Source organism: Pteropus vampyrus, unplaced genomic scaffold (genome assembly GCF_000151845.1).
Source record: "Pteropus vampyrus isolate Shadow unplaced genomic scaffold, Pvam_2.0 Scaffold263, whole genome shotgun sequence".
Taxonomy (NCBI): Eukaryota; Metazoa; Chordata; class Mammalia; order Chiroptera; family Pteropodidae; genus Pteropus; species Pteropus vampyrus.
The window spans coordinates 457,707-479,853 of NW_011889044.1; the positions used below are offsets into that span (position 1 = coordinate 457,707).

At 40.4% G+C, this 22,147-nt stretch overlaps 1 protein-coding gene across 2 annotated transcripts in view; it reads right to left on the reverse strand.

Annotated features, from left to right (window-relative positions):
* SPATA5 (spermatogenesis associated 5) overlaps positions 1–22,147 on the reverse strand; it is a 212,450-nt gene that overhangs the window by 186,943 nt on the left and 3,360 nt on the right. For both annotated transcript variants that reach the window (XM_023520433.1, XM_023520432.1), the window contains exons 3-8: positions 21,638–21,696; positions 20,399–21,043; positions 19,123–19,252; positions 18,791–18,847; positions 17,188–17,311; positions 14,862–15,117 (exon numbers count right to left, since the gene is read on the reverse strand). In XM_023520433.1, coding sequence (XP_023376201.1) covers positions 14,862–15,117; positions 17,188–17,311; positions 18,791–18,847; positions 19,123–19,252; positions 20,399–21,043; positions 21,638–21,696 — 1,271 coding nt within the window. The remainder of the gene's footprint in view (positions 1–14,861; positions 15,118–17,187; positions 17,312–18,790; positions 18,848–19,122; positions 19,253–20,398; positions 21,044–21,637; positions 21,697–22,147) is intronic.

A 22,147-nucleotide genomic window follows, 5' to 3' on the forward strand; every position in this document is an offset into this window, starting at 1 on the left:
TGAAATGTACCATGAAAATTTGTAGGATGCTGCTAAAGCTATATTTAAAAGGACAGTGACAGGTACAATGCACATATTAGGACAGAAAAAAGGCTGAAAGTGCTCACCTGACAATATGAAGAACCAAAAAATTGTTTAAAAATCCAGTAGGAGGGAAATAATAAAAATGAGAACAGAAATCATAGAAATAAAAAACAAATGTACAATTTGAAAAAAATCAATAAAGCCAAAGGTTTTAAAGGTTTTAAAGGTTTTAAAAGGCTAATAAAACAAGAAAATCTCCAGCAAGACAAATCAGAGAAATGTGAGGAAAGTCATACATTAACAGTATCAGGAACAAAAAAGATATTTTAGATCCGACTAACACTGAAAAGATAAGAGGATATTAAAAATAAGCTTATATCAAATAATTTGAAATTGTAGATGAAATGAACAAATCTCTAGGGGCAAAAAAGCTTACTAAAACTCATATGCAAACAAAAAAAGTAGATAATTGACTATTCCAATAGTTATTAAATAAACGAATTCTGTAATTAAAACCTTTCTCACACAGAACATTCCAAATGCAGATGGCTTTATTAGTACATGTTACAAGGGATGAATATAGCATTAAGCTTACAAAAGTTCTTCCAGAGGAAAAAGCCACAGTAATTCTCAATTTGATTCAAAGGCCAGCATAACCCGGTTTCTCAAATCTTAAAAGGTCATTTCAAGAAAAGAAAATTATAGGCTAATCTCTCATGAACATAGGTGCAAATGTTCTAAACAAAACATCAGCAAAAACGTCAATATATAAAAGATTATACATCATTACAAGATGACTATATTCCAGAAATAAAAGGTTGGTTTAACATTTAAAAATTATCTGACATGATTCTCCACATTAACAGAATGTAGAAGAAAAACATTATGAATATCAACAGACACAGAAAAGGAATGTCGTGAAAATCAATAGTTAATTATAAAAAACCAGGAATAGATGGCCATTTCTTTAACAAATTAGCTATAAAAAAAATCAAGAGCAAATACAATTCTTAATAGCAAAATATTAGAATCCTTCTCCTTAGGCTCAAGAATGAGATAGGGAAAACTACTGTTATCACTTCTATTAAATACTATGTGAGAGATCCCCACCATGCAATAAGGCGAGAAAAAGAAATAGTATAGATTAAAAAGAATGAAATAAAACTGTCATTATTCATAGACTGCATACACAGAAAAACTATAATAGGACCACATACATAGAAAACGCAAGAGAATCTACATAAACACCATTAAAATTAATGAGTGAATTTAGCAAGGTAAAGTCAATACACAAAATTTTACTTGTTCTAGATACCAGCAAAAAAATTATAGTGAAATTTTAAAAGATGCTCTTTATAACTGCATTCAAAAAGAACTAAATACCTAAGAATAAATCTAATGAACGTTATAAGACGTCTTCACATAAAACTATACAAATTTGAGAGAAATTAAAGACCTAAAATAAATGAAGGGATCCACCACTGTTCGTGGGTTGCAAGATGTTAACTTTCTAATTCTCCCCAAATTGAACAAGAGATTTAATAATCTGAATCAAAATCCAGTTTGGGGGGTGGGGGATTTGAGCTGAACAAGCTGATTTTTAAAGTTCTAAGCAAATGCGAAAGGTCAAGACAGGCAAGACAAGAACAAAAAGATCAATGAAACAACAGAGAATTCAGAACAAACCCAAACTCTTAATTTATGACAAGGTAACATTGCAGAGTAAGGAAAAAAGAATTGTCATTTCATTAACTGGAGTTGATACAACTGAGTAACTACATGGAAAAATAGCGAATCGATTAAAGACAGTAATGTGAAAGGCAAGGCAATAAAGCATCTTTGCGACGAAAGGAGGTAGTTTAAGAGAAAATATTCATGCCAGTGGAACTGATGATAGATTTCTCAAACTGGATACAAAAATTACTGGCCACAAAAGACTGACAAACTGGATTCGTTATACTCATCCATCTTAACATAAATAGGTATAGTTACAAACTTCTGTTCCTCAAAGACACTATGATGAGAGTAAAAACGCATAACACAGAGCAGGAAAAGATATTTTAAAAAACATACATATATATCCAACAAAGGTCTCATAACCAAAGTATATTAAGAACTCCTACAAGTCAATTATTTTTCTTAAAAAAGTAACATAATAGAAAAATTTAATACGTATTTGCATAAACATATCAAAAAGGAGTATATGGTTAACACATATATGAAAAGGTACTCAACTCTGTCATCAGAGAAATAAAACCACAATGAAATACTCTTTTAAAAAAAAACCCAATGTTAGAAAGGATGAGAAGAAACTGGCATATTCACGTAGACTAGTGAAGAGTAAATTGATACAATCACCGCAGAAAACTTTTGGCAGTGTTTGCTAACAAGAACCCACACTTATCCTGTAACCCAACAATCCCACTCCTAGACACAAACACTGGGCGCCGGAAGCTACGTGCTAGAATATTCCCAGCACCGTCGCTCATGGTCACACGACGGGACGCGGCAGGAATTGTGAACTGCTACCCAGGATGAAATGATGAGGCTCTCTGACCACGACATGCGTGAAAGACGACACAAACGGGGAAACCTCCCCTACGGGCTCAGAAGCCAGAAGGGAGACGACCGTTTGGGCTGAGGTGAGGACCCGAGGGAGGTCCCAGGACGCGAGCGCTGCTGTGTGTTGATCGGAGTGATCGTTTCACATGAGCGGATTCGCTTTGAAAAATTCATGGCTCTCAGAGTTTATATACTTCTCTGCACATATGTAATACTTCCAACAGAAGTTTCTTAAAAAACAGAATATGTAAAAAGTGAGGTAAAAGAAAAAAAAAAAAACTATAAACGAAGCCATAACACAAAAGCTGTTTTAAATAAATAACACTGAGAGCTGCTAGTTTCACAACTTAAAATTTAAAATATTTTCTTACCTCAAATCTAAGTGTTCAGATATATCGACGAGGTTTACTCCTTAATATTTTATTGCTAAAGCATGAATGTATTAATTTTTATTTAGAGCACTTCATTATTCGAGTAATTAACACGATAATGATGTCGGAAAAGAAAAAGTTCCGTGACTTCCCTATACAGAAGCCTTAATCGGTCTTGGGAATCATTGCAGGACATGTTTACTAAGCTGACTTGTGTGTGAAACACTGCTATGCGAAATATGGACTGTGTGTACGATGTACAGTCCTCAAAAAGGGTTTTCGTTTGCCAGAATATGTTTATACAAACGGATATGTCTGGTACGGAAGCGGGGTTAGGAGAAAATAACAGGACTTGAGAGATAAGAGCATCCATGTTACTTAATCTGAAAGTATTTTTAAAGAACAGTTTTAAGAGAATCACTATTCTGCACCTGTATTACTTACTGATCTATTCAGTTACAATTCATATTACAGCAAAACGATTATTAAAATATCATGAAGCCACTAAGATACCTTCATTGACTGTAAGTTACTCTTCTTCAACATCAATTCATTTATTCATACATTCAAAATATTCAGAGAACCTCCTAGACATAATTTATTCAACACATGTACTGAGCCCTTACATGCCATGGTACACAGGAGCAAGAAGGCAGATAAACCTCTAACAGGGCTAACGGTCTAATAGAGAAGACACAAAATAATGAGTATTATAAACTGTGCCAAGTATTATGACATGGGAAGAACCAAGTGGCACAGAAACACAACAGGGACATCTAAGCCAGTCTAGTGAGATTAGTGACAGTCGAGAGTTAAGCCAACTCTCGCAGAAATTACTTAGTATACTCCCTTATTTCAAAAATTTGAGATACTAAAACGTGTCCAAGTGCAGTGGTTAGACCCGAAAAATGAGGTGATGTTACACTGAGGACATGGGCATCACGGCCGGAGGGGTGGCAGAGTATTCCGGGCAGAGGGAACAGCCTCCACCAAGCACAGGGACAAGAACGAGCCCAACACTTAGAGACTGTGAGGCCCTGCAGGACGAGGAAAGGCAAAGTCCCTGTCCTTAAAGAGTTCACTCTTAGAAAGACAAAAGGACATGTTTAAACAAACCTCAGTCAGCCTCTATTGATTGGCTTCTGGATGTGTGAGGATATAATGAATGGCGGCCGTCAGAAAGAAACAAACGGCCATACGGAAATTACAGACTGGCAAAGCTGACGGCCATACGGAAATTACAGATTGGCAAAGCTGTCTGCCATTCCCAGTTTGAGGTTCCACGATTCTAGACTCAATACCGAGGTGCTGTATTTTAAACAAATGCTATTCTTAAAAATAACATAGAAGCTGGAACACAGAATTTATGAATAAATGTTAAACGAATATCAGAGCTTGTAAAAATTAAAGATCCCTGGAGCCCTCATCACATTAATGCAACCAGTCCTCCATGGTCCAAGATCTGCCACGAGCTCAGGTGTCACTTTACATAAAACTGCCTCTTTGGCTATCAGTTATCTCATTTATTAAATGGAAAGATTAAAATCTATTTTCTCTAAATTATTTTTCAGTTTTAAAATCCTGCGATGCTAAGCTTCAATTACTAGATGTCAACCATCCCTCACGAGGACACTGCAGAATCTATGCACAGCAATTTTTCAAAAAATATATATTTTTATAAACCAGAAGTAAACAATTAACCAGAAGAGCGAACAGACATATGCACAGCATCAAGGAACACAGCTTAGGGCACGCAATCTACAACGTTTTCCTTTCCTTACAGAGTTTAATTTTTAAAATGCAAACAAAAACAGAAGCAATACTTCTTGATCTTAAGAAACAACTTGGAAACAAAAAACAGGTGTAGCTAATTAAAAAACAAATTCTATCATTTTGTTTTCATTATTTTATTTTCCAATGCTCTCAAAGGTTGAGAATAGAAAACAAGACAAAACGAAGAGAAGGCAAAATGCCTCAGGCCAGACTGATGCCAACACATTCCTTCCAGTGTGTGACAAGTCCCCACTCAAACCCCACATCACTCTCCAGAGAGAATCACTTCCGGACAAGAGCAATTACTCTAAATTCATGCTCTTCAAAACCGTCTGCTCCAGATTCAATCAACAATCATCATCCTGTCCCATGCATATGGAATCCTACCATTTTACACTCAATGCTTGCTAAATTCTGATGTTATTTTTGAGACTTTATTAGAAACTAACAACAAACTTTAACTGTTCCCAGGAATAATGCTTTTTAGAATTACTACCTACCCTACAGACAATTACGTGAAGAAGTAACAGGAAATGTAAGCATCTGGATCTCAGATTTGGATTGTAAAAGTCAAGAGTAAAATATCCTCATAATATACTCAGACACATGAAGACTGAAAGCAAGTATAACAAAATGGAAGTCTCTCTTTTAAAAGTTCTGAAATTTCTTCAAAACATCGGAACTCCAGGAATTCTGTTATAGCTGGAGTCTTGGCTCTCCCTTGCCTCAGCATCATCACAAAGAGGTAAGTATCACTCGATCCGTCACTGGGAGCGTTCCATTTCTCACTGCTCCTTAACAGGGAAGAAATCAAACGGCACACCTCAGAGAGGGCACAGCTTCTGCTTTATTCACATCACAGTGGCTGGTGAAACCTAAAGAGATCACAGGAGCCAGGTCTATTCTGAACCCCTATCACTTTAAAAAGTAATGGCTCGCTGGAAGGCACCCTGGTCTCACGACCTGAATCTTGAGCCAAGATGTCACAAACACCTTGAGCCTGGATGGATCTGTGGTCTGTCCTCGTCGTGAATAAGGAAACGCACTATGATTTCTGAGGGTCTCTGGCTCTGAACCATCGAGACGAATTCACTTTACCGGTCCGAGGTTTCGACAAACTTGCCTAAAAATAGAGCTTTTAGCTTCAAATTGTGAATATCAAATTAAAATGCCGAGTTAAAAAAAATTGTGGATTAGAGCATAATTCTGACGCCAAAAGAGGCTGAAGATCTGCAGCTTGGTGAACTAAAGCAAGGCTCAAGTATGAGAGGGGCCAGGAAAACGGTGAAGGACACGTCTGCCTGGCTCTGACCAACCTTAAGTGGGGGGAGGGTAGGCCAACTGTATTTACCCCTTTAACAGAAGGTACTAAATCTCTAATAACACACCGTTAAAACTGAGAAAGTAATCGCAAATCCCCGTTTCCACAACTTGCAATCACCCCTAGTTTGCTGCAGTCCCCAGCCAGCGGCAGGACTGCTCTGGAACTCCCCGCTCTGGCCCTGTGACCGCCCAGGTACGAACGAAGCACTGGACGCCTCTGCGGTCTCTAGGGCGGTCGCTCCAGGCTCCACTATTTATTCCCTGAGTGCTCTTGGGAAAGTTCCTTAACCTCTCTGACCTAAGTTTCAAAATCTATAGAACGAAGACAACCACTTAAGAGGCTGTAAATGTGTATTAACGCATGTAAGCGCTTCAAATAGGGGCTGATACAATGCCACGTTACTCCTGATTACCTCCTCCCCAAAACCTCCCCTCATCTCATTTGCATCTCCACTTTCTGTGGGTTCTCTTCCGGTCCCTCCAGCCACCCCTCAGTCTCCGGTGCCAGCTCTTTGCTATTAGCCCAGCCTTTGCCCCCTCCCTCCCCATGAGCATTCGAAACTTTCCGGATCACTCGCAAACTCCCAGCATGCCACCTGGGACCTGCGCTACCTGGGACCTGCGGCAGGTGCCTGCGCACCTGGGCTCTCGGAGGGGAGGGCCCAGTCTGCGCAGTGCCCGGCTCCATAACTGAACTCTACTCGCTCTGCGTGATTTCACTCATTTCAGCGGCTTCATCACAGTCACCATCTAACTGCTGACAACTCCCACACCCTTTCCTCTCGCTAACCAAGACTCTCTCCTCCAAACCCGCAATTCCAAGGCCTGCAGCTCAGACAATACGAAGAATAAAGAGGGGTGGGAGGTGGGGTAGTGGCAGGAAGAAGAGATCACAACAGTCAGAGAGAGCAATGAAAACAGTTCAAAACTTTAAAAAAAAATTTAAAAGCGCAAATTTTGAATAAATTTTTAAGATAGAACCGACAGGATTTCATAAAGCAAAACTAAAGAAAGAAGGAATCAAGAATAACCCTTAGAAGTGACTTTTATTTAGATAGACTGATTTTATTTTTTGATTGTTTTAATTAGATAGAACACCTTTCCTTAAGTTTTATACTTTTATAGTCTTGGAATGACAACTCAAAAAATTTTCCACTAGCGATGTACATGGTATATATCACCTAGAGCTTAAACAGAATCAAAACTACCACCTGTTTTTCTGAGACAAACCATTCAGCTCCAGCCGTTTCAAGTGGATAGTATACGTAATAAGATAGCCAATTCACTGACCAAAAAGAATTCCATGTTTTACATAATATCTATAATATTTATGCAGTGGGAAATATCCTAACATCACAAATATAACTATCACTATATTTCAAAATTACAAAACAGAGGGGAAAGTTCGTTGTTTTGAGATATAATATTTCATGATTACTGCTTACTTATGCAGCTACAATAATGAATAAAGATATGATCCCTTATAAAACGCGCTGCAGTAGTAATCGTGCTGCATGTGTCAATTTAATTTTGCTACACTGCAGACCTGCGATGGACTCACATGTGGGACGAGGGAGGCATGGGAGGGAAGAGACTGTGACTCTGCCTACGGGTGACATGACAGCTCCCAAGTTCTACAAGAAAATCCGTCAGGGAGGCTCCCCCCAAACAAGCTGCATCTGTCCCTAGCCTGCATGTTACTGAAGGGGAAGGCCACTGCTGATCCAGATTCAGAAAAAATCACTACTGCAGCAAGGCAAAAGAGTCCGCGTTTCCCCGATGTCTCAGACAAGGATAACCACGACTATTTCATAAAACACCAGGAATATCGCTAAAATTCAAGTACGCGTCTACCAGAGAAATGAATAAATACGTATAAAATAGGAAACTTTTCGTTTTTAAAGAGAGAAAGGCCCTACTTACCAAGGGCCTAAATGAACCGCAACCACGGCTGCCAGGCTTTATTTTAAACTCCACGAGAACTCTTAAAAAGACACATGATCCCCACTTAGCAGGTGTGGAAACAGAGTTCGGGAGGGTAAGTGGTTTGCCCAACGACTCTCAGCTGAGAAAGGGTAGTGCTAGCATCTGAACCTAGAGCTCACCGTAAGCTTTCCACTAACCCTCACTACTTCCCTGGACTTTATTAAAAAATATGGAATTTTCACAGATTCAATATTTTAATTCCAACTTACAAAACATTGGCAGAATTCAAAAAATTGTGGAAAATGTTAGGAAGAGAACTCGTCTTAAAAGCTGGACTGTTGGGTACTTTATACGTATCACATCCACCATAAATTCCTGTTAAAACAAGCTAGTGTAGGGTGAGTGGGAGGACTAAGAGCTATAAATATCTCAGAACTCTAGTACGGAGATAAAATTTTCCATCTCGAAAAAAGCTACGTTATAGTAATTAGGTTCGGTATTGTTACTAGACCCACTTGAGTGTAATAATGACAAAATCATTGTTTAAATAAGACTTTCCATTCTTCCTGCTCTGTGATGCTATCTCATCAAGGCCCAAGTCTTTGGTATGAACACGCTGAAATGATGTGTAATCAGCAAGGATGCTAAAGATAAATTCTTAGAGACGTGAAGCAAATACTTCCTCTCACTGTAAACAAAATGACCGAGTCCACTCCTTGAAGAAATCAAGCTCTATTTATATTCACTCTCCTGAAATGGCACAGGCAGCCTTAGAAGGAGAAGTTTATAATAAATCCCTATATTTGGAAAACACTGTTGCTAAGCACCTTCTAACATTCAGCAGAGTTTATATAACTCATGTCTCTGCTACATAATTAACATTGCATGTTTTCCAAAAAGTGCGGTATGCTTATCTATGTTGTTAATTTAAAACATTATAAATTTTGAGGGAATTAATAAAAGGCTATGCAACTAATTAATTAGAAAGGCAGCCTAATCCCAGGAGGAATACAAACACAGACATTAAATGTCAGGATGTGTCAGAGCTGAGCCTGTAAACAGCTTGTCCGCTTGAGATAAAACATTTCAAAATGCAGCTGCTCTTTGCTTAAAAAGGTGAGCTACAAAACATTAGGCGTTTGGACAAGTCACCACATATCAAATCATAGTCCAGCTCAAAAGTTAATTATAAAGGAAATATAACATTTGAAAATAAGCTTCACACCCAACCCTCAGCATTAAACATTACGTCTGCTCGGATATTAAGAGATCCTAGTGTTGAAAGCAACACTACTGTAGCGTTTTCAACTTTCACGTTCATTATGGAGACCAAGTTAAAAGACACGGAAAATATGTCATAACACAAGAAGGAAAGATTAGGAAAGCTGAGGGTAAGCACACTGCAAAAGACGCAGTGTCGAACTGTGGAAGGGACTGTAAACCTCTGGCCTCTGGAAAAGCTTGCAGATACGTACTACAGGGATTGTGAGCTTTTGTATTAGAATCCATAAGCGCTAACCTTCAGACTACAAACAATCAGGAACATAGTTCACGTAGGTTTTATGAAACCCTGGATCACTTCTGTATGCTATGACGAGACACCTGTGCACCACGTTCTGTTAAAAAGAGCAGCTTCCCCGACGGGAAGGCCGTGCAGGAAGAAGGAAGACCGCCAGCCAGCACACAGCAAGGCTCAGAGACGCACAGGTCCACGAAGCATAACCAAGCAAATGCTACGAGGAAGAACGTATGTCTGTATTCTCATTTGTATTTCGAATTGTTAATTCTCAACTGTTTCATTCATTGTGGCTTTTCCATCTTTCAGAATTATTTATCATTTTTAAGTTTTATTCAGAACCATCATTCATACCTGCAGGACAAACGTGGATACTCATTTTCTCCTAGAGCAGGAAAGTTAAATGATACAGTGTGTAGCGGAAAATACTGTCGCATAAAAACTCTGGGAGGAAACTCGAAACTCTCAGAGGCGGTCAGAGCATCACATTCCCTAAATTTAATGCAGTTGTTTAAATCAGTTAGAGACTCTTCAGAAACCAGACAGCTGTCTGGCCCAGATGCGTGGATCTCAGGTGCTGTCCTTCACCAGCGGCATTAACGTCACCTGTAACTTGATAAAAATGCAAAATTCCTGGGCCCCGCCCAGACCTACTGAACCAGGAGGATGGGGCCCGAAATTGTGATTAACAAGCTGGCAAGTGCACCTCACACCGCTTTAAGCTGGAGAGCCCGCCTCGGTCGGGGACTCCAATGCCTGCTCACAGGCAAGTGCAGGACCCGCGCGTCTAACTCCCATGGGAAACGCTCTGCATACTGACTTGGCTCCCACCTCCCTACTCGATGCAGTCCGCGGAGGGGGCGGACTCCCAGGTGAACACGATGCAGAATGAGGTTAAGAACCAACGACCTACGTCCTGGGCTCTCAAAGTGCGCTTCCCAGAGCAGCAGCAGCAGGAGACCTGTCATACATTCGCGAGTACAGCCACACCTACCGAGTCAGGAACTCTAGGAGTGGGGCTCCTGCCGCAATCTCGTGCCCTAAGTTCCCCAGGTGATTCCGATACACCTCAGAGGTTGAGAACCTCTGCTCCGAGTGATACTATGTCCTAAGCTGACAACACACGAAATGAATCTGAATTCTGTGGAGAAGAATAAGTAACAGAGACAATAACGTGGGCACTCAGGATACGTCGCCTGGAGCTGGAGTCTCTCTCGTCTTTACAAACCTCGAAGTCAAGGTGCCTTACTTTCCAGGTGAGCAAGCGGACGTTCTCAAGCTGTCCCCTAAGCACAGCACGACTGGTGAACAATGAAAATGCTTCCTGAAAAGCTCTGGTTTTAAACAAAATAAAGTCCCCACCCAGAGCCACAGTTGAGAAATCTTACAGTAGGAAGCCAAAAATGGACTGGAAATGTTTGCGAAAACAGCAGCAGTTACTGAAGGTGTCTCGGGACAGTTACACCTTGTCCACTGTCCCCTATAAAGGCGTCAATAACCATTGGGCGTTGTTCCCTTGGCACAGAGCGGGGCTCTCTGAAGGTGAGAGGGAGGAGGTAGTGAATCTCCCCAGAGGTTAAAGCCACGTCTCAACTCAACTGACATTACTCAACACTCTCATTAGACTACCGACGCGAGGAGGGGGGCCACGACTCACTACATGCCCCAGCTTTTGCACGCATTTCTCCCATCAAATACTTCTTGGGCACCCGTCACGTACCAAAATCATTAACATCACCTCCAAATATTAAGATGGTACCATGACTTTAAAAAAAAAAAGAGATTCTTTGTGTGTAATTCTAAGGTCAATGTAACGACTGTGACTGCTTCCACTTGCCCAAGGAAACGTGCCATGTTAAAAAAAAAAGGGGAAGGGAACAGTTTAAACTTCCCAGGCAGCCGTTTTAAAACACTGGGAACCATTCATTTTATCCCCTAATAACTGCTCTAAATTTCAGTAGGATGCCACATGAAGTGTTCAAACAGTTTGATTTCTAACTAGGATAGCAGTTCCATGTTACCGCGGGGCTGAGTGTCTTCTTCCTGCTCCGTGCATGCGTCGTGATACATGGGGACGCACCTGTTCGTTCAGTAGGTGCGACAGGCTTACACCCACCCGTTCTATCGCACTTGAGCATAATTCTACCGCTTGTAATGAAGAATTTGAGTTTTATCTTTCTTTCTGAGTTACACTATTAACCAATTTTATAATTTACTCAAGTCAAGTCCTCAGTCAGAAATTATAAAACTGTTTCAGTGAGAAATGCAGTTAACTTCTCAATCAACCCCTGCCTGCTCTGCGGCATTATTTCGAAGAACGTGGGAGAAAGCCCTAACGACACACCTGAATTTCAGCCATTCAGGCAAACAGCACAGAAGCGAGGACAGCGAGGGTCGGGGGTGGGGAAGGCTGGCTGGAGGAAGCAGCCAGTGAGGCCGGGGCATGTCGGTGAGCCACTTAGGGATTTCTTTGTGGTTTTCTCCTTTACTTCTTCTAACTCTTCCTATCTTTTTTTTTTTTTTTTTTTTTTGGTAACTCATGTCTTTCTTCTTCTCCTTTATGTCTAGGGAGTGTCATATTTACAAGGGCGCTTAAGATAACATCTGCTTCGACCTCAATTTATAAATGGAGAAAAGTGAGGCTCAGAAAAGGCAAAGGCTTTACCGAGATCGCGAGCCTGACTCAGAGGCAGGTCTGTCCCGCCACTCCCCTGCCTCTTTAGAAAATCCCCTGCAAAAAATTCTAGCACACTGTTCTTAAACTTTATTCTGCTACACAGCATTAAAGAACACCACCACATAACACAACACACTTCAGCGTTTTAAGCAGTACACACAAAACCACATATTTCCCCTGCTGGACGCTTTAATTATAACATTTATCTTTTTAAAAAAATGACCTCATAATCTGATTCACTGATGAATTAGGGAAAAATAGATCCGTTTAGTACCTGAGAAGCTGCAACTATCAAGCGGCATCACAGCCACCACTACATTCACTGCCTGCACACGCCAAGCACACCTTAGCGCACGCTTCTTCCGGTCGGAGGCCTTGCTCCGGGCCTATCACAGCTTCTCCATTAAATGCAACATAGTAAGGGGTAAAATTTCTCAAATTTTCTTGCCATTGCCCTCAAGTTCCTGGGAGTGCCACAGGGCCGTAAAAATGATGGTCCTATTTACAGATAGTATGTGACTTACATCTTCACTTTTCCCCCGAAAGTTTCAGAACACAATTTCTGGACTACACTTACTTGTGAAAAAACATGGATATTTTCTACCTCGTAAATTGATCCTACCCTTGGTTTTATAGATAAAATAAAATTTCAAAACCTTATGCCACTCCAACGAAAGTCTGGTTCGTGATTTAATGAAGAGCATGGGTTTGGAGTGAGATGGCTGGGTTTAAACCCCAACTCCGCCACATGCCAGCACGGAGGACAAAACCAAAGGATGCCGCCCCGTCTCGCCTTCTCACGCCCCTCATTCTGCCTGTAGGACCCTTCCTGTTCTTTAAGCGTCTGCCCAGATGTCACTTTTTCTCTATAACCACAGCACTTCCTAAGTCACAACACTTTGCACGGATGTTTGAGTACGTATCTCACTCACTGTGTAATGTTTACAATCTTTTTCCTTCGTCAGACTATTTCTGGACAGCAAGAGTCCCAGATCCCAGTGCCTCCGAGAGGGCCTGTACTTAAAGTCAGAAAATGTCTGATAAAGGATGCTGAAGGCTGAATCCTCGCCTAGACGGGCGGGTCCAAAGCAATACCTACAATGCCACGGGCACAGCTCAGACATACTGCGGGGTCGGTGCCAGGCCACCTCCTAAAGCCAGGGTCTCAATAAGCCTCTCTGCTGGTGGAGGGGCTTGTCTTCAAGTTGTGAAAAACACGTCTTTGAAGCGCAACAAAGCAAAGCTCAATAAAATGAGAGTACGCCCATAATCCAGACCTCGTTATCACCTAATGGGAAGAAAGACGCAAAGTTGTCCACTGATACGTCTGCTTCTTCACCACTAGGGAATTCAGTGCCATGATCAAAGCCACCATTTCCTGTGAAGCACAAGACACCAGACTGAAAGGGACCTTGTCCCAGAAGGTGCACACTTCCCTTGTAGCCTGCAGAGCCTGAAGTCCCCCTCGGAATGAGAGTCCTCTAATGTGGGAACTGCGACAGTGATCAAACAGAACGAAAGAAAACCAGTCTTCTCTGCGAAGAGGAAGATAAAGCCTCTTCCGTATCTCTTTCACGTTTCCTTTCGCACCTGTTTTTCCTTCTCGAAGCTCTTTTCCTGCACACATCAGGCCCGATGACAAGGAGCAAAGGACTAATGGAAGGGTCTTGAGAGCCTACTGAGCTAGATGAACTATGAATCAATGATGTGAAGGTAGAAGGTACTGTATTTCTGTACTAAAGCTCTAAAATAACTTAATTTCCAACTCAAGAATTCAACAAGGGTTATACTTTCTTTAAAGCATCTTATGAAAATATTGGATAGGCCACAGAACTGGAACAACAGAATGCTACATCTGACAAAAATTCCTCCGAAGAATAAAAGGACTTAGAAACATATGTCCACACAAGAAAAAGGAATAAATGAAAGGAACCTAAGATTACTGGCAAACGAGAGATGTTCTGAGGTTTGCGTCCAGCCTTTAGAGGTTACCAAAAGATAAACACATCCTTTCAGGACAAAAACAACAATGACAACAACACACACACAAAACCATCAGATCTTTTTCAATAAAGTCTTACTTGACTGATCAAAACTTTCAATAGCTTATGAAAGGAACCTGGATTTGAATACCTTTTCCATGATTGAAAACACTGAAAAATGGCCCAGACGTTGAAAGGTCTTGGGGGCCTCCTGTAACCACGGTCATGCCATGGGGAGGCTCTTAAGTCAAAGAGTCACGTGACCAGTCGCGGCCCTTACACGTCCGCAGACACAAACACCCTGGCACGTCCCAAGGCACAGAATCCTTAGGATCCGCCGAGTACTTTCATAGCACTTTGACAAACACAAAGCTGATCCTTAAGGGAAATTCTGATTTTTCTATCAATAAATGCTGTCGTCATTAATACTGCCACTGATGCATCCAGTCACATGTGTGTGTGTGTGCGTGTGCATGTGCACGCCCTCACCTAAGTCTGAAGGGACACACGCTATACAGTGGTTATCTTTAGGAGGTGGGATGAAGAGGGATTTTTCTTATAGTTTTCTGAATTATCTTGATTTTTTTCCAATAACTATTTTATGATTAGAAAAATATAAGCTTTTCCATTAAGAAATGAGATATAAATTATCAGTGTGTAAATAAAAAAGTCCATCGATACAGACCGACTTGGCAAGTCACTCTCACCTGCTTCATTACACAAGGCTTTCAAGTCTGCCCCTACGTAGCCATGAGCGCTATTTGCCAGCTGCAGCAGCTCGGCCCTGGTGAGCAAGTGGGGGACCCTTCGAAGCAGCTTCTGGAGGATATCTAGCCGGTCCTGAGCACTGGGAACTCCGATCTCAATCTCTCTGTCAAATCGTCCGGGTCTGCGGAGTGCAGCATCCAAAGCGTGAGGGCGATTTGTGGCCCCGAGGACCAACACCTGTCCCTCACTTCCTTCCTAACAAAATAAAACGAAAACGTTACTCTTCTAAAAGTAACATATATAATACATATTGTATTATATACAACATGTTATGTATGTAATACGTATATTATATAGACACACATACACACACGCCATATAATTAAACAAAGATGGCGTTAACTGTCCCGGCTGCTAAGTCCTATCCCTTAAACTTTTATTACTCAGCCCACATTTTCCAAAGCGTGGCCTAAATGCTCCCCACCTAGAAAGCTTTCCAATTCTTACCTCTCTATCTACTGTAAGCGCTGTCTATCCCACTCCAGCACGTTACCCACACTATTCTAATAACGTAACGCCCTACCGTATAGTTATTAAAACTTAACTATTTTGTCTTTTTCCCTACTTGAAAGCAAAGATTATGACCTACATATTATTCAAATAAAATTTTCTTCACTGCTTCATTTTTTATTTTGATAAATTTTTAAATTCCTGAAAATATTAATAACAACGCCCAAGTATCAGCCGCCCTTGAATACGTATGGACTTTTACTCTGAGAATAAAATTTGGAACAAATTATAAAGAACTGTGATCATGATCAGCCACCTATAGAAATTCCCCAACATTCTATTCAGAGGACCCGAGAGTAATCTCAGAGACAAGCCTCACCGGAATGCGATTCGAAGCAAGAAAGCTCAGACCGAATCCATTACACTGGATGTGCCAACAGAAAATGCATAGATTCTAATGAATCTGTGAATTATGAATTTAGAAGACGAATACAGGCCCTTAAATATCTGCTGACTAAAACATCAGTATCACATGCTTCCCATCCTGCCCAAAGGCAGAACGTCAGTCCACAGCAGGCCTGGCCCAGTGGCAGAGAAAGTGGTAGCAGCAACACAGTGACTGAGACCCTCCAACCCAGAGCCTGCTGGCCGACCTCTTAATCACCAAGAATTCTAATTATAAGACAGCTCTCCATATATATTTGCCTTTAAGGTGAAAATAGAGTCACCCACAAACAAAGATCTGTGGTCAGCTAAATATTTATATTTCTTATTACAAATCAATAAACCGGTGCCCCGGTTTCTATGAGCTCTTGTGAGTGGTATTGTTGTGGGTGAGCCCTCAGAGCTGCGCCCCCCACCTCCATCTCCAACACACTAGCAACTCTGGCTTCTCCAGCTTTATAAACTGAGAACCAAGCCTGGGACATGACAATCACACTCAGGTACTGCCCCAAGACTGAGAACCAGGTAGCGACCCTTCGCTTGTTACTCTTAAAAACTGCAACGGATGTCAGCAAATAACAGAGATTTAATACCAAAGCTTCACATTGTTTTCACGTGTTCAGTTTCTACCAACAGGCAGTGAAAACCAAAAAGTTCCATTAGTCCAGTTTTTTAATGTGCAAAATGAGAACTTGAGATTACGTTATAATTTCTTTTGGTTCTAACATATTATGATTCTAAAAAATGAGTTATTTACAATCTTGCATAAGAAGTGTCTTCTGGTAAATGGCTGTCAAGAGTCTGAATTTTTATCATTCCCATTTTCTACTAGTCCCAAGTATCTCCCTTTCATAATTAGCACACAGATTAATGTAAGTGAACGCCCCGTCAGAGATCTGGTGACAAGGTAAATTCCTTTCAAATGTTGTACAAACACATTTTCCATTACGCTCACTTTCCTTCCTTTCATTTGCCAAACTTAAAGCCCCAAAAGAATTAAATTATACATGGGTATATAAGACTCAGTCATGAAATTTCTTTGTAAAATCCCATTTAACAGCTACATCTTTCTTACCAGCTTTTGCTTCCGGTTTTTAAGTTACTACCATTTATTACAAAATAAATCCATCATTGTATATTATTTTATATGCTAGAAAAACATGCCAGGTTATACTGTCCTAGCAGTTATTAAGAAATCTGCCAAAGAAAATTATTTTATGGGCCTTTCCTCTAGTTTTTACAGTTAATATTTTCCCTTACACTAGAATACCCCCAAACTCAGACGTAGTTGATAGTTTTTGCTACTACACATGTACACGTCATTAAGGACTGACCCGTTCATGCACAGAACCATACTGGTGCCATACTTACTGAACCAATACCATCCATCAGGGTTAAGAGTGAAGCTACAACTCTTTTTTCCACTTCGTTCTGAGCCCCTTCTCTTTTAGGGCAAAGTGCATCCAGCTCATCAATAAAAATAATTGATGGGTGCCTAAAAACAAACAAGTTAAATGAATTATATACATTTAATTTTTAAGTGTGATATTACGTTTCAATTAAAAATTGAAACTAGTTTTAATTCTTTAACTGAAACATGACATATCAAATTTAGGATTTAGTTAATAATATTAAAGACAAAGGCAATAGGATGCTAAGCTGAAAAAGCTTAGGTTAATTTTAGTCTAAATGAATTCACCAATATCACATTCTAGTGGATCTGCCCTCAATACACAGGACTGAGAACAGTCTCTTGCTCATGAGATGGCAGTCTAGGCCGAGACATAACTTGTCACTAGGCCCAGACATAACTTGTCACTAATGCCTACTAAACTGTCATGCCCGGATCGACTCACAACTGTGTTGTCCCTCTAAGCAGGCTTAAACTCCAAAGAATAGAAAGTAGAAATGCTCTTTTTAAAAAAATTTTTTTTAACCTATTAAAAAAAGAACTTTCAAGATGATCAATTCTTCCATAGGGAGATACGAATTCTCTCACAAGAGTAACTCCCAACTACCAGGGACAACAAAAACATCCTAAACAACAAGGCACGGCCCTCGGTATTGGGGCTCCACACTACACATTTCATCCACTAGCACTGGAAAAAAGCACTTTAAAAATGGAAGTTCTTTTGATAAGAGAGCAGTAATTACAAGTTAAATACCAAAACGATGATAGAGATGTTAGACAGCCACGTTACAAATAATATTATTTTAGACCTGATTACAGACTACACTCTAATGCTCCTCACAATGCAACGTGGTAGCCTAATCTGAGGAATAATCAATAGGAATCGCTGCTAAAGAGCAAAATATTTGTTCCTGTGAATCAAAGTGTAATATAACAAAGTTTTAAGCATAAAAGGTTACTACTATAAATGCAGTCTAAGGGAACTAGATATAGTGGATACGCCTAACTACCCAAAAGAAAGAAAATCATAAATGTATATCTCAAAGTTACATGACTCAACAAACAACACTGTCTTAATTCTTTCACCTCATGTAATTTTTTAAAATTGAGATATAACTGACATAACTTTTTATTAGTTTCAGGTGTACAACATAATGATTTGATACTTGTATATATTGTAAAGTGATCGCCACAAGTCTAGCTGACACCTGTCGCCATGCATAGTTACTTTTTTTCTGTAATAAGATCTTTTAAGATCTACTTTCTTTACACCTTTCAAATATGCAATGCGGTTTTATGAATTATAGACGTCATACCATGCCTTACATGCCCAGGACTTACCTGTTTTCTAACTGGAAGTTTGTACCTTTGCTACCTCATGTAATAACTCAATTATCAAACTTCCCAAACAGCACAAGAGCGCTGCTGGATTTACAATCTAGTTCTAGTGCTGTCGCTACTAGTCTTGTACTATTCTTTCATGCTTCGTATAAAGTGCTGGTATCTCTACTTTGATTCATACAGCTTCAACTACTAATTTCGAACATTAAAAATAAAGAATACCGCAGAGTGGCTTCAGCAAATATCTGACGTAACCTGGCTTCGGTCTCTCCATAGAATCTGTAATAAATAAAATACATTTAAGGACTAACGCTTACTGTTTTTAAAGTTTTGTCTATTAAAGGTCATCTGACTTTTCGAATATTTCCAGAATACTTAAAATTACTTTCAAAAATAATTTTCCAAACTTAATTTTTACATACATTAAAAAAGCAAATTTAAACTATTTCAACATATGAAACATCCAGCCAGAATACTACGCAGCCATTTTTTAAAAACCACATTTAAGAGGTATATTTAATAACACTGTTTATTCTATTAAATGATGTACCTACTTGCTTATAATCTCAGGGCCATTTATCACAGAAAAGTAGGCTCCGACTTCATTAGCCACCGCCCTGGCAATCATTGTCTTTCCAGTGCCCGGAGGGCCATAGAGCAACACTCCCCTAGGGGCAGGAATTCCTACGAGAAGGAAAACGCTGGAGTCAGCATTACCGGTTTTTTCTAAGTGTTGTCATATGGCTTCAAACACGACTTCAAAATATAAACTTCTTACATCACAAAACTAAAGTAAGTCAGACCGCCTCGTTTCCCCCCAGAAAGATGGACTAACCAGCCAGACGCTGATCTCCAGCAGCGACTGTTTCCTTCTCTGCAGACCAAGCCAGGCCGGGCATTGGTAAAACACTGGCTGGACACCCGCACTGTTGCCAGCCCAATCCCACACTACCAGAAAATGAGGTCTGGACGACCAGGGCATAAAGCGAGACACCAATCCCAATTTTCATCGAACTAGACATGCTTGGGGAATGTAAGCATTACTAGCAAAATGTCAATCCCAGGGTTCCTTTTTTAAATTTATTTTTTATTAAATTTGATTGGGGTGGCATCGGTTAATAAAATTATATGGGTTTCAAGTGTACAATGTCATATGTATACTGCATTGTGTTCACCACCCCAAGTCAGATCTCCTTCCGTCATGACATATTCGACCCCCTTTACCCTTAGCTACCTCCCCCCATCTCCTACTCTCTGATAACCACTAAACCGCTGTCTGTGTCTACGAGTTTTTGTTCATTTTACATATATAAAGATTCATGAAAAAGGAAAAAGCAGAGAAGGAGACGGTATTCAGCAAATAGATGCAGGGAACCTGGGCAGTCAGCACCCAGAGGAAGCCCTGAGTTTTCTAGGGCCATGTCACTCCCTTGATCCCCTGCCACAATGCAAAGAGACCCGCACACAGCTACGCTTCCTGACCAAGAGGTTCTATCCAGTGTATCTGAGTGTTCAGTTTGCTTTAGTCATTACAGCTGATCTGGCGTGGTAAGATACTCATTCTAGATCCAATCCTAAGGACTGTGCAAGTATGCAATTAAAAGGGACAAGGCTGTAACTAAGTCACATCACGACCTAAAGCGAGCAACCACAGAAGCAGGCTCACTTAACTGGCATCTCCCAAGGGAATTCGCACGTCCTACCACAGCTACCACTCAGAAAAGGAAAACAGGAAAAGAGGGTGAGCGATTATCAGCGAGGTGGAAGGAGCCAAGTGCTTTTTAGTTTGAACTGAACCATTTTGGGTGCGAAACAATGAAGAAATCATACCATAACTCCGGAAAAGTTCAGGCTGTTTGAGAGGCAATTCAATTATTTCCCTGATGGCTTTCAGCTGACTATTTAAGCCTCCTATCATGTCATAAGTCACTCTGAATTGGTTGTCTTGCTCTTTGGAATTTGTACGAATCTTTGTAAAATTGACTCTGGTTGTTGAGGAAATAAAATAAAAAGTATCAGTGCTGCATTTTGCTCCCAAGCTGGCTGACTGCAGCAATCTCTCTTCATCGGTAAGCTGCTCATTTCCTTCTCCCGCAGAAGCAAAACTGCATTTAAGACTCGTGGTTTCCTCTAACCCAAGTCCACTGCCACCACCGGGGCTCTGTGTGACATCTGACGAAATGTCGCCAGCTCTATTTGTCATTCTGTCATCTACTGGTTTGCAAGAAGTACTGCTCGATGTGGGGTCCCAAGGCTCTTCCAGACCCAGCTGGCTTAGCTGTAAGGACATGTCCAGGGTACTGGCTTCCATGCTGGACCGTTCGGAGGCCACTCCCTGGGCACCGGCGTCAGGGTCATGCTGACGCCTTCTCAGTATCATGCCATCGGCCCCTTTCACTCTTAGCACTTGCAACTTGCACGGTCGTCCATAGAATGTCACATACAGAAAATTGCCGGGTAGAACAATCTTGCCATCTAGAAAACAATTTGTTCAATAGATACGTTAGCATAATTTTCCACCCATGTAACGTTTAAATACCAATTGTCTTAACAAATCTGACTGAAAAAACTGAATCGAAGATGGGAGTATTAATAAAATAATTTGTCATGAGAAATCAAGGACACAACGTTCTCCTGGAGCTCCATCTGGAGATCGGAGAGGGACAAGATGCAACGTACATCTAAGATCCCACCAACTGTATCAACAAATGGCCAGACCTTCCACATTTGACAGTAACCTAACCTAAAATGCCCACCGAAACCAACATGCCAGGATAACGTTTCTTCCTGGAAAGATTAAGAACTCGAGGGCTCAAAGTCTCACTTCTACCCCTGACTTTGTCCACAGACAAGCCATATACTCTCTCCACTGCTCAACTGCCCCTCAAGTAAATGGCGGGGAGAAAATACATCCCTATCTTAAAAGGACAGTAATTCTTTAAGGAGAATATTCTCTGCGTTCACACTATTTTGAAGAAAAATTTTAAGTACACAAAATCTCAAAGACATATTACTTTTACTACTGCCATGCTTCTTAAAATTTGAAAAATTATTTTAAAAATGTCTCACCTAGTTTCCTCAGAAGACACCCAGCCAATTGTTCTTCATTAATATCCACATTTTTGTCACTAGAGAGGGTGGCGGGAGTGGGGGAAATAGAAATAAACTTCGAGTACACCAAAAACTAAAATATGAAATGACACATACATAGTTGTAACGTAGACCAAAACAAAAGCATAATTCATTTACAACCTGGAAATGATTTACACAATTTGGGAATGGTTTACGATTTTCAAATATTTCTTATAGCCACTAAAATGTCATTTTCGGTTTGGTGTCCCAGTGGTCCAAATTAGTGTTCTTCACAATATACGGTACTCTCCATGAGTGGACCGTGAAATTATTTCAGTCAATCTCACCCAGCACTTTTTTAAATAGAATACAAAATGTGAGAGTACGTCACATATAGAAAGGGTTTATAAATGTTGCTTTGTAAAACACTATTTTGTTATACATACACCTCTACATACTCATGTGTTGTTCTAGAGATTATAAGCTACATAAAATATATATACTCAT